The sequence below is a fragment of the Pinus tabuliformis genome, chromosome 2_2 (assembly GCF_031772625.1).
Source record: "Pinus tabuliformis cultivar Carrire ecotype Pingquan chromosome 2_2, CPIR1, whole genome shotgun sequence".
Classification (NCBI taxonomy): Eukaryota; Viridiplantae; Streptophyta; class Pinopsida; order Pinales; family Pinaceae; genus Pinus; species Pinus tabuliformis.
In genome coordinates, this window is record NC_142300.1 from 921,349,095 (window position 1) to 921,367,865 (window position 18,771).

The 18,771-nt window shown below is 38.1% G+C and overlaps 1 protein-coding gene across 1 annotated transcript; it reads left to right on the plus strand.

The window, feature by feature from the left end:
• Nucleotides 1-7,899: 7,899 nt before the first annotated feature.
• On the plus strand, nucleotides 7,900-13,690 carry LOC149196068 (methyltransferase FGSG_00040-like). The gene is made up of 2 exons (XM_089408143.1): nucleotides 7,900-8,351; nucleotides 12,046-13,690. The coding sequence occupies exons 1-2, from the start codon at nucleotides 7,900-7,902 to the stop codon at nucleotides 13,688-13,690; spliced, it is 2,097 nt and encodes a 698-aa protein (XP_089264269.1).
• The last annotated feature ends 5,081 nt before the right edge of the window (nucleotides 13,691-18,771 follow it).

Here is an 18,771-nt window from a genome sequence, read left to right on the forward strand (position 1 = left end):
TTGACCTGTAGGAAGATACCAGAATACCAAATATGCGAAGAAATATACCCAGAACATAGAACAATAAGAAATAACAGCGAGTATTTTATTATTCAGAAAGGAAAGCAATGTTCACTTGCCTCTTCAAGGGGTCAACCTCCAATAGAGCTAGGCTCAATTACAAAATAAGACACGATGCTCCTTGAGGGGAGTCTCTATCCTTTATATAGGATTCATACATGCAATACCATGGGTCAATACCATGGTTCTTATTAATACCATCTATCTAATACCATGGCCCATTTGCAACTAATTGTGGTCCCTTCTTTAAATGCGGGTCAACCACTTACAATTATTAATATGGGCTTTATTGACTCTTTACTTAACTATAGCTATGACTCAATCCTATTACATAAATAAGGGGGTTAGGGTTGGACCCTAACAAGGAAGGTCTTTCGGTCTGGTCTAAGGTCTTGGTTTGTCTCAATTTTATTATAATATACTAATGGAAGAGTTGGACTGGGTTTTCCCCTAGATAGGGGTTTTTCCCTAACTGAGAACCTACATCTTGTGTGCCTTATTGTGATCTTCATTGTTTGGCATTTGTATTGATGAAAGGAACACAATAAATTGAAAGAAGAACTAATAAGAAGAAAAAGTGAAATCATAAGAAAATTTCAAAGTCTTAGAGAAATCTACTTAATGAACCTAATACATATAATGCCCTAGATTTCTCAACAATAACTTCCCCTTCTTTATTGTCGAGCTCCTTCTCATGTATGCATCTTGAAAGAAACTTCGCTCTTGGTTGTTCATTGCTGAGATCCTTCTCATGTATTCATCTTGAAATAAACTTCGCCCTTCGTTGTTGTGATGAATGTCAGGTTGCTTTAAAGAATGAATAACATGATGATTGAAGCCTATAAGCCAATATTTGAAAATGGAGTTTGATAAAACACATAATAGCATGAGAGTGACCCATGTTGACAAGAAACCAGCTTCATTACATCTTTCCCAAAGTCCAAAGTTCAATTTCATTTTAGCAAATTTAAAATAATTAACTTAGAATAAGATATGTTGATGTACCAAACCCTACCAAACCAGACTTGGCCATGGCACCTAAAATTTTATCAATTCAATCTCATGCTTTTCCTAGTAGTGGTGGCATCAAAACTCATCCCTTCCAACAAAGACCTCGACCGCCAATTGGAAACAATGATTGCAGTAGGAATCACCCACATCAATGTAATAATTAGTGAGAAGTATAATAAAAAATTTCATTTGAGATTGATCTGGTATGCCTATGATATCAACATGATCCAAGATCTTTTCTTCGGTTGATGTTAGCAGAATTGCATTAAAAGAGCATGTAGAAACCACATATGTGAAATACTTAAAGAAGAAGTAATTTAAAAGAGGCCATAAATGACGATGCACACAATGTTTGATAACATAGTTCGTCCAATGTGTACTACATCTTCAAGCCCTGCTTCAATGGTGGGGAGGTCACTTCATTCATCTCAGCAAAAATGAAAATGAGTACATGGAAAAATGCGTCATTATACCTCCAATCGTGAGGATATCCTGAAAATGGGATACTCAAACTGTAGCATACTTCATACAAGCAACTTCATCTTGGAATTCTATGACTTTAGAGTATAAACATGACCACCTTCTGACCTGTGCAAGGCTACCTCCAAGTTTGTGCCAAAACATTAATGACACATGTTGTCTTCTGCCATAAGCCCTAAGATATGTTGCTCAAAATCCAAATCTGACTGCACTAGTGAAATCCTTGCAAAATTCCGAGTAAAATGAATATAAACCCTACGATATTCTACTACAGTCATCTCTGGGCCCGTCAGAGAATATTCAAATTCTACAACAAAATCTTTGTTAGAATATTCCTCCTCGAAATCATTGCCCAAAGGATTCCACCCTCGTGGATCTATTATGCAAGGTTCCCATCTTGATCTGAGTTCCACAACGCATCAGCTCCACCTGTCTGCTCACATCTCTGGTCGCTCGGCATGCACTCTTCATTGAATGGATGGGAAATGTTATAATAAATGTATGTCGACAAAGTTAACAAAGGCCCGTCGACCAACTGAACGATTAGTGCATCCAAATATAGTTCATTGGTTTGGAAAGTTCGGGGTGTTGGTAATGTTGGCATTGATGTCAAATTGTCATAATTGATGGATGTGTTGACATTAATTCATGATGTATGTCATTGTTGCAAGAGTGCTTGAAATTCAAAGGATGAAAGTGATGTGAAGTTCAAAGGCTATGATAATCAATGTGAAGGTTGAACATTGTCAAATGGAACATAAAATTTTGAGACACAAGTTGGAAAATATATGCTTTCATTAAATATAATCATTACTGGTTGAGCTGTTTTATTTCAGCTCTATTTTATATTACAAATTTTCTTTGAGAACTGAAAATGAAGAGACAAGCTTGTGAGTAGTTTTTAGAAGACCAAGAGACAATGCTTCATTTCATATTACTGCAAAGAATATAAATAACCAAATGGCTTGCTTATAAAATATACATTGTGGAATGGAACATAACTTTTTGAAGTGAAGTAGTCTGCATAAGAAAGTTGACGAGAAGCAACAAAAGAGGCACAAAGTTGAAAAGGAGAAGCAGTGCAGATTTACAGTAGACTTGTTGCAAGATGTGGTCCATTTGAAAGACTATGGTATTTAAAGGAACTCTACCATTATGCTGAATTTAAGACTACAAGGTGGTGCCCTAAGAGCAAGCATACCTCCCAGATCGTCTTCGACTGGTAAGGGTTTGACTTCGTTCAAGCATGCATTAAGAGGAAAAGCTGCCACATAGGACAAACAAAACCCAAATCTGACAATCCGAGGTTCGTACATTGTAGAGAAAATGGAAAAAGCCCCATATATGTCTATAGAATTACCAGAAGTAAGTGGTCTCTTCACTACTTTGCAAGCAAAAGTTATCATATGTTGATTTAATGGTTTCTGGTCCAAATATCAAGATATAAATGAGTAGATCTACCTCAACTGGACCAGAGATTGTGACATTTATCTGTGTGCAAAAGGTTTTCTTGTGGTTTAGTTTGATACTCAAAAAGACTTTAATTATGTCATAAATGAAGGAACATGGTTTTGGGGAAGGGTGGGTCTTTTCGTAACCCCACGGTTTCTTGGTTTTGATGCAAACTCAATGGTGGTTGCAAAAATTCTAGTTTGGGTAAGGCTACATAACCTTCCGCTCCCCTTTTAGCACCACCAGGTCCTAGAAGGCATTGGAAACTCTTTGGGAAGGTTCCTAAAGATGGATCGAGAAAGAATGGACAACGATATCTTCACTTTTGCCCATATTTGTATAGAGATGGATTTAAATAAAGACCTTCCCGATTGTATTCACCTGACACTTCAAGAATTCAAGTGGAAACAATGGTTAGATTTTGAAAACACTGCCTGTAGATGCTGGATTTGCCATCAAACAGGGAACTTGTAGAACACATGCAAATAAGCAAAGAAAAGAACACAAAACAGATCACAAAAGAAAAAAGGATGGAAATTCCCAGAACCTCCTTCATCAGATGATGAGGATGAAGAATTGGATGAGACCCAGCAACAACCAGAGACAAAAAATCAACAAGGTTCTCAAGAGGAGGGAGAAGACAAGGAGAAGGTTCAAAACAAACAAGAAGAGAATCCAAATTACTCAACAGTGGTTCTGATTCTCGAGAACCAACACGAGGAAAACAACCACAATCAAGGCACAGGTGGAACTAAGCGATCTCATGTATCCGAGAGCTCAGATTCAGATAAAGAAGCCTCAAACATTTCAAGAAATAATGAGTTGGAAATTGTTACTACAACTCCATCACTTGGGGTTTGACAAAAAGTCCAAAAGAAAAAAACCAGTTTATCTGGTTAAATGCAATTTAAATTTTTTATTTTTTGTAGCTTAGCTACTATGAGTGTTTTAAGCACATACACTGGTCTCTTGGGACAATTCCTGAATGCACTTGTGCATCTACTCTATGTAAATTTTTATTTTTACTAATAGAAAATTATTGATTTTTCCTCAAAAAAAAAAAAAAGAAAAAAGAAAAAAGAAAAAAATGAAGCACCCTTCTTCATCTTGAGGTTATATAGCTTCTTCATCAGGAATAAATTATTTGATGTCGTATTCCTATCATATAAATTATGCAACTTCTTCCATAGCCCATCTTTTGTCTTCTCACCTGCTACATTAACATAGACACTATTTGTTTATATTTTATTTTTTGTAGCTTAGATACTATGAGTGTTTTAAGCACATACATTGGTCTCCTGGGACAAAATTCACTTGTGCATTTAATCTATGTAAATTTTTATTTTATTAATAGAAAGTTACTGATTTTTCCTCGAAAAAATAAAAAAAATGAAGCACCCCTTTTCATCTTGAGGTTATATAGCTTCTTCATCAAGAAGAAATTATTTGATGTCGTATTCCTGTCATATAAATTATGCAACTTCTTCCATAGCCCATCTTTTGTCTTCTCACCTGCTACATTAAAGTAGACACTATTTGCTAGGTATTCATGAATTGTAGCAATGACCTTCCTATCCAACAACATCTAAGCTTCATTTGTCATTGTTGAGGGTTTCTTTGCCACTACTTCAATTGGTAAACATTGAGCCTTTAGAATGAGAATATCCTCCATTTCTAATTTCCATAGGGTGAAATTGGCCCCATTCTACTTCTCCATGTGGTTTACTATATTACTCTCCATAGTGCCCAGCTTACACCACCTACAGCTCTGATACCCACTATTAATAAAAGATAATAGAAAAAAAGTATTAATAGTTTTTTATTACAATGACAATGAAAATATTACATTTCACTCACTTCTTTCACCAGTTTCTTTTTACTCACACCCCTGTAAAATTAGATTTCATTACAATAGCATGGGCCTAATACCATGGGTTACCGATACATGAATGTGGACAACTTTGACCTTAATTTGGTCTCACTAGCTCCTAATCAACTTTGACCTGATCAAGATAAATCGAGAGGGCAACTGGCTCTAATTAGCTAGCTAGTTGTGTCCTATGTATTTATGATGTTGAGAATTACATATGTATATGTTAAATCTGTGCATTTGAATTTGAAGCAAATGATTGACTAATTATGAGTTAGTATAGTATGCCATTTGTGTTTAGTATGCTTTTGCGCTGACACCATTTCATCCATTACTAGCAAATTCACATTAATAAAGTGGGTGATATATATTAATCAATGTTATTTTCCACCTTTAAAAACTAATGGTATCGATTCACACACAAAAGGCAGAAAATGACATCAATCAACATATTAATGTGGTTGTAAGAGTTGACAGTTGATATGCTAGAAAAAAATTAATAAATCATTATTAACTATAATTAACTATGGTTAAATATTGTCGACTATTTATGCTTAACAATAATTGAACATAATTAAAAATAACTAAACATAAACATTAAAAAATAACAATAATTAATTATAAATAATCATGATTAGACCAACACTCTTCTATCATCAACATTACAACCATTCAAACTAACCACTATTTCTATCTCTAATAACCATAACTATAATTATCAATATTTTAAAAAATTGAATTGGAATTCTTCATTATGTAATTTTAAATGTTCTTTAAACGCTCTTTCACATCTTCGTAACTTCCAGTAGTAATTAAAAAAACTTTTTTTTTTTTTTTTTTAGCAAAATAGTCCCATGAATTTCCTTCTCGTTCCATCACTTTTCATAACATTGAGCCGTCATTATTCCATCACTTTTTATAACATTTAGTCATTAGAAATTCCTTCTCGTTCCATCACTTTTTATAACATTTAGTTATTAGAAATTCCTTCTCGTTCCATCACTTTTTATAACATTGAGCCATCATTATTCCATCACTTTTTATAACATTTAGTCATTAGAAAGAGATACATGTATGTCATTGAGAAAAATAGTCCTCCAAATTTCTTTCTACAATCTCATTCCACCGCTTTGAAGATATGTTAATTTTATTTAAAAATGATTACAAAGTGTCATTTTGAATTTTGATGATTCAAACTTATTTTAGATCCTTAGAAAATAAAGTGATTCTTATCCATGTGACCAATAGAATTTATTTTAAATCTTTTAAAAATAAAGCAATTCTTATCCATGTGAGCAAACAATAATTAAAGTAAGCATGAAATTAGGTAATAATAAGTATATTTTCGGTATTCTTCCAATGTTTAACACATAGGGAGGTGAATTCAACTTTTTAAGATCCTTAGGTTTTTTTCCTTTTCCTCCAAAAGGAAAAGATGTCTGCATTTCATTAATTATGTATATATGAATACAATTTTTTAAGATGCCTAGGTTTTTTAGTTTTTCTAGAAAGAAAAGACATATATATAAAATATTTAGTAATTTTTTTTAATTTTCATTTAGACAATTTTTATTTATAAAATTAAATATAATATTTTATATTATAAATATTTTTGGATTTTTCTGGTGTCCAATGGAAAATTTGGGGTGAAATCTTGATTTTTGTTATTTAAACTAGTTTTTTTTATTGTATATATGGATTCAGCACCTTGGAAAACCCCTAGGGCACTTCAATTGCATAGGATTACCCCTTGTGTTATTGAAACTAGTTTTTTTTACTATATATATGGATTCAGCACCTTGGAAAACCCCTAGGGCACTTCAATTGCATAGGAATACCCCTCAAACTTGTGATCTCAATAAATTCCTGCCGGATTTTAGAAAAATTACATGAAAAACCCACTGTAAAAGCTTCCAAAAAGTAGCACTCAAGACAACTCCTTTTTGGATTATATATATGATGTTATGTGATTTTTGAAATGATTCACATATTTAATTTGTAGTTTGAGTAGTTGTGATTCAGAGGTATCTAAGTCGTCAAAATCAAATAAGGATGGTATTTGGTCTAGCCAAACGAGCCCTTAGCATGGCTAGATTTTTAGCTATGAAATTTCAAACCAATAACCTTTATCCTTTACACGAGGAAGTGCTTTAATAGTACACCTTTTTACAATTTACAACAAATACCAATCCCCATTATCTCTAAATCCTCAAATTTCTTTGTGCCCATACACCATTCATCTACACAACACCCACAAAAACCTAATCTTCCTTAATATCAAGATCAATAACAAACAAATTCACACCAGAAAAATAAAAAATATAATCACCAAAAAATGAGATTGTACACTTCACTGCAACATCCAAATAATCCCACCTACACGAGGGGATTTCTATAGCAATATCATATATGTTGGAGGGCAACCTCGCTTCGGTATAAATGAAACCGTATTGTAGGCTCTCCATATTAGAAACTTCACACGACTTTCCTCTTAAATAACTTCTAAACCGTCACTTTCCATCCCTAAACCCTCGCTTTCCACCTTATTTGAATAAATAAATAATATTGATGTGTTTTTTATTATTTTATTAGAAATTTCGGTGAAATGATAAATTTAATTAATTTAATTATAAATTTTAGCGAAATAATAAATGATAAATTTAAAATCCACCTTATTTGAATAAATAAATAATATTGATGTGTTTTTTATTACTTTATTTATTAATTTTATTAGAAATTTGGTGAAATAATAAATTTAATTATTTTTATTATAAATTTTAATGAAAAGATAATGATAAATTTAAAATCGTATATTTTTTGAAATTTTAAATTTATTTATATATTAAAAATATATATTTAAAAAATATAATTCCCTTACAATGAAGGATGGAAGGAAGAGAGTGGCTGGATTTCTTATGAAAGAAGAAGAAGAATCGATGCATCACTCGTGTGAAGGGTTTAGCTTTAGTTAAATATAAATTTGGCACATAACCGGTTAAACCGCAGGAACGTGGTAAAGGGAATAGATGAAAGGAGAAGAAGAGGAAGACATTAAAAGGATGGAGGATCTGTATGGTTTAATGGCGGCCTTCCAGTTGTTGCAGGAGCGAGCTGCCGTCAAACACGCCTCGGAAAGATTCGATAAGCGAGCCCTCCTCCAGCTTCACGATGAGTTCAGCCGTGAGCTGAGGTCCCCAGTAGAAGGCACTGTACAGATACGCTCATCTGTCACTGACCCAACTAGCAGCGGTGGCGCAGCTTGTTCGGCTCCGCTGGAAAAGCTGAACCCCATTTCCTTCGAAGAGTTGAAGGTCGGGGAGGTCCATCGAGGATGCGTGGTTTATGGGATGTTGTGCGCAGATGCCCACAAGATATGCAGTGTCGTGACATTGCTCGAAGACAATAATGGACGAGCCATCAGGCTGCAAATCTACAACGCCGCTCCCTCGGGGGCGGACGTCAAGAGGCTTTACCCAAGGTGTCACGCCCCCAGGTCTATGGTAGTCTTCCAACCGTGCTGGCGGGGTGCGGCACCACCGAACGCTTTCTTTTTAACAATACTAACGTTTATGGGCTACGCCTCTTTCAACATAAACTTACTTAACTTGTGTTCTTATAACCGAATGAAATGTTATTCTTTATAATTCAACGAAGAACATTCCCATTCATTAACCATCAACAATAAACCGAGAACAATACACAATATGAAGGGAGGGGCAACTCCCCGAACAGTCTGCCCAACAATAATATTATGTCAAGAATATCAGATTTTACAACAAGTGTGTCTTGGCTGAACCAAGTCTCACACTTAACCAATTTTTACAAAAGACAGACCACCTGCCTTTTACAATGTTTCATGCACCCTTGCATAAGAAGGAGTGCTCACCCGAGCCACACAACCTCCTTACCAAATCTTGCATAAAACCATATACCAGAACCTCCTCAAACCGTGACACACTTGCCACCCCTTCACATAAGATAACTTACAAAATCCTTAAGTCTTATGCGCATATCCTTACAAGACTATGCACCTTTTACCCTTCCCTTATGCGAGAGTATATGAGCGAAGATTCTTCATTCGAATGAGGAGCACCCTCCTCATATATATATGCACATCATGCGTACTCTTCTTTTAAGGCCGACTTATGTCATAAAGCTCATAAAGCCCTTTTCACATAATAATATTATATTATTATTATGTCCACTCCATTATCTTTCGTATTACATAGGTTTTTTGTCTTATGTGCACATATCCCCTTTACATGTGGCTTGGTTATATTATATTTTATTATTCCACATATAAACTTCATATGTTTTATAATTCCATACGTATATATAACCTCCATGTTATATAATATGTGCGTACATAATACTTAGTCGCATTATGAAAGAGGTTTCAACACTTAACCATTTTAAGTGTTTTTTCCCTTTCGTCGCATTTCGTCACATTTAACGCGTATGATCGTCGCACCAACGTCGCAGCTCGTCGCACTCCCGTTTGCCCGCGCGCCCGTGTGCCCGCCCGCGCCCTCGTGCACGATCGCCCGCCCGGCGCCCGTCGCACCGCAGCTCGGAGGCCTTACATTCTCCTCCACCTGAAATCGTTGTCGTCCTCGACAACATACCATCTCGGTAGCTCTCCACCAAGATCATCATCATTCAGGATGTCGACCTTTCTACACAAGGCAAACATCCTTGCAACATATGTAGAGACTCTTTCTCCACTATGTCTCGGCCTAGTGACCACTGCCACCAAGCTCATCATCCATAATCCATGCTCAGGTGTATCACCAAAGCATCATCATTGTAACTCCATCACTCCAAAGTGCCTCATCGATCCTCCACATCAAGTCACTCTTCCAAGCCATGCCCATACATGTACTTTGAAAGTATGCATCCCATACTGCATCAAAGTCACCTGACTTCAGCTCCTCAATGCATCAGATCTTCTAAGTCCACCATACATGAAGTCCCTAAAAGTCACAACAATCTCATGTCATCATGAGCTCCATAAGCCATCCCTCAACCACACCTCAGCAAGCATACAATATGCCTCAGCTCCCCATGTAGTAGGAATGCTCCATAGCTGCTCACAACTCCATCCAAGTAATCAACTCTCGATGTACCCCATTCAGGTCCATGAAGCCCTTCTTCATCATCTGCAATGTGCCATCCTCGAGTCTCCATGTCACACTAGCAAGTCCTCCAACCTGATGTCCAACCAAGTAGACCTACCACAACAATCGGTCATCCTCACTCAAGCTGCTATCTTCGGTTTAGTGAACTCGGTCACCCAACCATCTCATCATCATGTCATGAGTCCCTTCACCATAGCTCCTCCACCAAAGTGTCCACCAATACTTGCTCTTGGTCTCGGCCATGAGAAGTCCACTCAAAACATCACAAGTGTGTGCCCTCCTCAACCTTTCCATGAGTCATGCCGGGCACTTAGCCAATTCTCCATGTGGCTAAAGCATGACTCATCCTTTCACAACGATCATCAAGTTCCACCCTTGTCCCGGGTCCTTGCACCTTCCATCACAAGGTCACAAGTAACCCCAACAAGCCCTGCAATAGTTGACAATCCTTGCTTCTCCATACAAGGTTCCACCATAGTCATCCATGGTAAGATGTCCTCTTGCCTTGGAAAACTGACTTCGCCCTTTCCTGCACATAGTCCATCTCCCAAATGCCCAAATGAAACACAAGTACCAATACTTATTTCATCATCATGAGGCTCCTCCATGCGAGTGACCTCATCCACACATGTTGACAAACTGCACGATCCTGGTTCAACTTGATCAGCCTCAAGTTCATCCTCCATCATGTCTTCATTATCGTGAAGTCCCATGTGAGTGTCCTCATCACTCCATGCTGACAAACTCCATGATCCTGGTTCAACTTGATCATCTTCAAGTTCATCCTCTATCGTAGTCATGTCTGCAACATCTTCCTCTATCACGGCTTCCTCTTCCTTGTTGGCACAATCTGCAACTTCACCTTGCTCCATTGTCCAACCGGGTTGAAGAAGTTCATTTTTAACACCTTCTTCCAAGGCTTCAAGCTCTTCATGGATTCGGGGCCTCTCTTCCTTTAGCTTCTTTTCCTTGCCCAAGAAAAGAAAGAGTCTCCTTTCACGTTCATCCAAACTTGCCATGCCTTGTTGTCAACTGTCACGAGCAACCTTTGCTCACCAGCTCCAACCGAGCTCTGATACCAACTGTCACGCCCCCAAGCCTACGGTAGTCTTCCAACCGTGCTGGCGGGGTGCGGCACCACCGAACGCTTTCTTTTTAACAATACTAACGTTTATGGGCTACGCCTCTTTCAACATAAACTTACTTAACTTGTGTTCTTATAACCGAATGAAATGTTATTCTTTATACTTCAACAAAGAACATTCCCATTCATTAACCATCAACAATAAACCGAGAACAATACACAATATGAAGGGAGGGGCAACTCCCCGAACAGTCTGCCCAACAATAATATTATGTCAAGAATATCAGATTTTACAACAAGTGTGTCTTGGCTGAACCAAGTCTCACACTTAACCAATTTTTACAAAAGACAGACCACCTGCCTTTTACAACGTTTCATGCACCCTTGCATAAGAAGGAGTGCTCACCCGAGCCACACAACCTCCTTACCAAATCCTGCATAAAACCGTATACCAGAACCTCCTCAAACCGTGACACACTTGCCACCCCTTCACATAAGATAACTTACAAAATCCTTGAGTCTTATGCGCATGAGATATGCACATATCCTTACAAGACTATGCACCTTTTACCCTTCCCTTATGCGAGAGTATATGAGCGAAGATTCTTCATTCGAATGAGGAGCACCCTCCTCATATATATATGCACATCATGCGTACTCTTCTTTTAAGGCCGACTTATGTCATAAAGCTCATAAAGCCCTTTTCACATAATAATATTATATTATTATTATGTCCACTCCATTATCTTTCGTATTACATAGGTTTTTTGTCTTATGTGCACATATCCCCTTTACATGTGGCTTGGTTATATTATATTTTATTATTCCACATATAAACTTCATATGTTTTATAATTCCATACGTATATATAACCTCCATGTTATATAATATGTGCGTACATAATACTTAGTAGCATTATGAAAGAGGTTTCAACACTTAACCATTTTAAGTGCTTTTTCCCTTTCGTCGCATTTCGTCACATTTAACGCGTATGATCGTCGCACCAACGTCGCAGCTCGTCGCACTCCCGTTTGCCCGCACGCCCGTGTGCCCGCCCGCGCCCTCCTGCACGATCGCCCGCCCGGCGCCCGTCGCACCGCAGCTCAGAGGCCTTACACCAGGGGTGCCACGGTTGCCGTCAAGGAGCCCTATTTTAAAGTCGCCTTCGACGATGGCCTTATTATCCGCGTCGACAACCCCGCCAACGTTGTTAAGGTCATGGCTGAGAAGGGGAAGCGGACGGAGAGCTTGCTCCATCTGGATGTGGAGGACATGAGAAAAGAAGGTAACAGGTGCTTCAGAGAACAGAACTGGGAAGCGGCGGCCGAGTATTATACGAGATGCATTGACGCCACTCTGATTCAGCTCAAGGAGGGCTCCTCCAATGCTAATAATAGCATCTTCAACGGCCTTCTACTTGCGTATTCCAACAGAGCAGAGACGTGGTTGCAGATAAAAGAATTCAAATCGGCGTTGGAGGATTCGGACGACGCCCTTCAGATCGATCCCGGGCATCTCAAAACGCTATACAGGAAAGGCCAGGCTCTTCTCGGGCTGCGGCATTATGGGGTGGCATGCGAGTGTTTGAAGAAAGCAGACAAGACGAGTCCCGGGCAGAGGGAAATACAAGCGGCGCTAGGCCAGGGCAAGACCTTCTACGCCCAGAGCTTGAATGGCAAGTATGACATTTCGGACTATCTGCTCGGACGTCGATCTACTTCTCCGGAAGTGGCTGATTTCGTGGGCTCTGTGGAAATCAAGATGACCGAAGATGGCCGCGGAAGAGGACTCTACGCCACCCGAAAAATAAAGACCGGGCAGCTGTTGCTGGTAAGCAACGCTGTCGCAGTTGTTTGTGAGAGTGCCTTTGACAACGATATTTCAGCGACTCTAGAAGATCACTTGTCCGCGGTCGTCTGTGCTGTCAGTAAATCACAGAGATTGCTCCGCCAGGTGTATAGTTTACAGGATTCCCCTATGCCTTGCAGCGTGGATGCTCCAGCCATTGATCTGTTTAAAACGGAAAGTCCAGAAGAACAAAATGAAAATTTGGTGGTGGATGTTGACCGCATTCAGGATATTATACGTCTGAACGCATTCGTTGGAGCCGTACAGATGTTTGCTTCAAAATCAAGAATCTATGAAGCCAATCTCCGTCAGCAATACTGTTTTCACGGTCTCTGGTTGGTGCCGTCTTTCATTAACCATTCCTGCTTGCCGAACTCGAGCTGGCTGGAAGTGGGAAGCGCCATGTTTATTCATGCGTCTAAGCCTATCAAGAGAGGAGAAGAGATTACCATTCCTTACCTCGATGTCCTGGTTCCCTTACCGCAGCGCCAAGCCAGGTTCAAGAACTGGGGCTTCATGTGCAAGTGCAGGAGATGTATTCTGGAACACTCTTTCAGGACATCACTGGAGCCTATAATTACCCAAAGATTTGACGAATTGATTTCTGCAAGGTGTTGTCAACAGCTCTCCGATGTGGATATTCAGGCAGGCGCAGAGTTCTTGAGCCTTTCTGTAGAGGCAGAGCAGATCATCCGGAGTTCCCACGTGTTAAAAACTGAAGAAGAGAGGCTCTGGATTCGTGCATAGTTTGTATGTCCATATCTAGTAGCAGCAACAGAGTCCCGAAACTTCCTTTCCGCCATGTTGAATGGCAGCTTTCCTTCCTGGCACAAAATTATGGACGCCATTCAAACCACTGCGCCTGGGGACTTCCTAAATCTGGAACTGGCCGCGAGAATGTTCAAGAATTTCAATGTTTTGATGGGGGATGAAAATGAAGAATTTTTAACGCAACAGAAGGCAGTTCAGGCAAGGGAGGCATGCATCCGTGTCTTTGGCAAACACAGTGAAGATGTTCTAAAAGCGTTCGTCCTCGAATATTGCAAGTGAGCCATTTTTTAGTAGTAGTACCCCTGCCATTATAGTAAAGATCACATTATGTAAATATATAAGTATTTGAACATCCTTGAGACTACTACCAAATAGGTTTTTTTGTAGGTTAATTTTTGTTACAGGTTTTGTATAACTCTATACTGTTGACCACGGTCATCTTTCTTACTCCATGTGCCATGTGCATTTATAATATGTAATTTTTCTGATAATGGAAATTATGAATTTTCTTTCTGGAAAATATAAAAATAAATAAAAAACACATTGGACATGCGCGTATTCGTGTTAAGAATACGAATTATGTTCACCGATTAATTAGTTTGTCATTCACAGTATTTATTTTAAAAAGTATTTGCGTTAAGAATCCGAATTACTTCAAATTATTTCGATATGCTATTGTTCACCGATTAATTAGTTTGTCATGCACAGTATTTTAAAAAGCTTAATGGAGGACTTTTCTTGGTATAAAGATAAACGCCGCTGAACCGTGTTGAATGATAATATTGAATCTAAGCAGGATGGTTTAGGAGAGTTATGTGTATTATTTAGCATCAATACCTGTTTTGATATGGGAAGTGTCTAGATAAACGATGCTTTCATATATATATGTGAATGAAACAATAATTATGTATGATAAATTAAATAAGCGATGTTTTTTATATACGTAAATGAAAGAATAATGATATTTATTATAAAAATATAAATTGTTTTTAATAAATATGAAAAAAATATTTATTTTATATTTATATTTATTATTTTTAACATACAAATTTGTAATAAATATAAGTTACTTCGTCGGAAAAATAAACCCAAAAAGAAAATGGATGTTATATATAAAAGATAAAAATCATACTTGAATTGAAAAAGGAGTTGCAGCTCACAAGTGAGCATACTTGAATTGAAAAAGGAGTTGCAGCTCACAAGTGAGTACTGCACCTGGAGACTGCACTCAAACAAAGAGAACTCTCTCCGTACACTCTACATTCATCAAATGAGCAATTACATCATTAAGTACATTACTAGAACTCAGGAAGTTGCAACCAAACTCCTAAACTCTAGAAACAAATCCTAAATTAAGGAGATACGTTACAACTTGTGTAACCATTTCTCCATTAATACAAAATAATATTAATTATTTTCAACTCCCCCCCTTAATGGAGAAAGGATTATCCTGAACTCCTAGCATCCCTCTAAACAATTCAAACTTTACACGCCCAAGAGGCTTAGTAAAAATATCAGCCATGTTATCACAAGTTTTACAATATTCAACACATATCTCTTTTGACTGTTGTTTCTCTCGAACAAAATGAACCTGAGTATCGATATGCTTGGTATTTTTATGAAAGACTAGATTGTATGTAAGCTTGATGGTACTTTGGTTGTCGGTTTTGATAATAGTTGATTCCTTCCGCTCTTCTCTTACATCGTTGAAAAGTCTTCTCAACCAGATAGCTTCACATGTGGCTGCACACAATGCTTGGTACTCAGCTTCACATGAAGATAGAGCTACAGTGTGCTGCTTTTTGCTTCTCCATGCTATGACCCCGGATCCAATGCTGAATGCATAACCTGTGATAGATCTTTGATCATCCAAGTTACTTGCCCAATCGGAATCTGAAAAACCTACTAGAATAACATCAAAAGTGTCAGTGTACAAAATGTCATAACTACTAGTACCACTAAGATACCTCAACACACTTTTTGCTGCGACCCAGTGACTTTCGAGTGGTTTTGACATGAACTGGCTCAACACACTAACAGAATATGCCAAATCTGGTCTAGTTGTAGTCAGATATATCAAACTGCCAACTAGCTGTCTATACATGGTAGCATCCACCTCTTTAGTACCGTCGTCACTGCTCAACTTTAAGTTCTGTTGTAATGGTGTTGCTGCTAATCTGCACTACTCCATTTTGAACATTTCCAGCAAGCTTCTGGCATACTTCCCTTGAGTAAGAAAAGTTTGTCCAGAGTCTTTCCATACCTCCAATCCCAAGCAATAATGAAGGTTTCCGAGATCTTTCATCTCAAACACTTGTGACATCTGCTGTTTGATTTCTTTGATCAGATTGTTAGCATTCCCTGTTATGATCATATCATCTACATACAAAGAAATCAAAATAATTTGCCTCTGTTTATTAAACTTGGTATACAAATTTGGATCATTCAAGCTCCTATGAAAGCCATGCTATACAAAAAATGAGTCAATTTTCTCATACCACGACCTGGGTGCCTATTTTAAACCTTAAAGTTCCTTTTTCAATTTACACACAAGATGTTCCTGCCCCTTTTTCACAAAACCTTCACACTGTACTAAATAAATTTCTTCCTTCAAGTCACCATTCAGAAATGCAGACTTAACATCTAGCTGGTGTAGCTGCCATTTGTGTTTTGTTGCTAAGGAAATTAGCATTCTAATAGTGTTTAATTTGGCTACAGGAGCAAAGGTGTCATCGAAATCTATTCCCTCTTTCTGTGAGTAACCCTTTGCTACCAGTCTAGCTTTAAGTTTCTCTATATTCGCATCTGCATTTATTTTTGGTTTATACAACCATTTGCATCCTATGGGGGTTTTACCTTCAGGCAATTCAACCAAATCCCAAGTATGGTTTTTGTTTATTGATTCTATTTCCTCATACATTGCAGCCCTCCATGCATCAGATTTACTTGCTTCCTCATAATTTGCAGGTTCTACAATGTTTAAAATATTTGACATTAATGCATAGTCTTTCAATTTAGAAGGTAATCGAGTCTTCCTACCTGATCTCCTTGGTAGGGGTCTTACCTCAAATCTGTCTATTTCAGCCTTTTCTGGGCTTGCATCATCATTGATTACATTGTCTGTTACTTCTTCTTCTTGTTTCTCCTCCTGCTCTTCATCTTCCTCACTGTTTTCTTCCATTAGCAATGGAATGTGCCAATCACTGTTAGAGTCATTCTTTCCTTCTTCAACCTGTTCATGAAATATGACATCTCTGCTTGCAAAAACCTTGTGAGTCACAGGATTAAATAACTTATATGCCTTGAACTCAGTGCCATATCCAACAAATATACATTTTAGGGCTTTAGGATCTAACTTCTTTCTATTTGCCTTAGGTATATGAGCATAAGCTTTTGACCCAAATATTCTTAAGTGACTCACTGTTGGTTTGAATCCAAACAATGCTTCAAAAGGGGTTTTGAAGCTTGGACATCTAGTAGTACTCCTATTCTTTAAATACACAACAGTGTTAATAGCTTCTACCTAAAGACCATTTGATAGACCCTTACCTTGAAGCATGCTCCTTGCGCACTCCACAAGAGTTCTGTTCTTCTGTTCTGCCACTCCATTCTGCTGTGGAGTGTGGGGCACTGTAAACTGTTGCACAATCCCATGATGCTTGCAGAAATCCATGAACTCTCCCAACCTGTATTCTCCCCCTTGATCTGAGCGGAGAATTTTTATCCTTTTTCCTGTCTGGTTTTCTACCATGGATTTAAACTCTTTAAAATACTGAAAGGCTTGACTCTTTTTACTCAGAAAGTATATCCATGAAAATCTAGTGCAATCATCTGTAAATAAGAGAAAGTAATATGCTCCTCCTAATGACCTGGTTTGCATAGGTCCACAGATGTCTGTATGCACCAGTTCTAAAATGTCTCTTTCCTTTCTATTAACATGCAAAGGGAACTCTTCTCTATGCATTTTCCCTAATGCACATCCATCACAATCCAGCTTAACATTATGGAAAACAGGGAGTCCATCAACCATACCTTTTCTCTGAAGTAGGATGAGGTCTTGCAGATTAAGATGGCTGAATCTCTGTGGCATACTCTTCACATCTAGTCTGTACAGGCTCCCCACGCGCACTCCTGTTGCAACTGTTTCCATCTGGCTATCCTTAATGACACAGTTAGTCTTAAAGAATTGAACTTGCATGTCCTGATCAGTAATCATTGAGACAGAGACCAAATTTTTCTTAATTCCTGGAACAAACAATACATTTTTAAGGTGTCTAATGTCATCGCTAGGTAATTTTACAGGAATGTCACCATATCCTTTGATCTCATGTCCACTATCATCTCCTAAATAGATTTTCGACCCACATGAAGTTTCTTCAAGAAATTCAAACCAGTCCTTCTTACCAGTCATATGTGAGGATGCGCCCGAGTCAACATACCATATGTCGTCCTCATCTCCCTTTGAAGCTGAAAGGGCACAATCGACTATAAATAGTCAAAGTTCATGGCTATGATCCTCTTCTTCCTCAACAAAGTAACCCTTATGTTTTCTCTGTTTGTTTCTTCCTTCGTTTGCCTGCCTCTTGTAACAATCTTTAATCTGATGTCTAGGTTTTCCACAGTAAAAACATTTTTTGCTAGGAAAATTATTAGCAGACATACCTTTAAACGATGTCTTCTGAAATGTGTTGGCTCCTTTTTGCTGCTGCTGCTTCGGTTGTTGATGCTGCTTCCCTCTATACTGTCTCCTTTTTGCCATCAGAGCAAGGTCATTGCTTTGTGATTTCAAATTTTGTCGTCGTTCTTCTTCCTGTACCAGAATCCCTGTCAGCTCTTCAAATGCAAGGGCTTTCTCCCTTGCTGACAGCCCTGTGATAAACATCTGGTATTCATCAGTCATTCCGTTCAACGTGATCGTGACTAGATCTGAATCAGAAAATTTCTCTCCGATATCTCCCAATCTGTCCTTCAGGTCTTTGACTCTAGCAATGAATCCAGCAGCGGACTCATTCTCCTCCATCTTCAAGGCAAACAGCTTGCCTTTGATTGAAAAGACA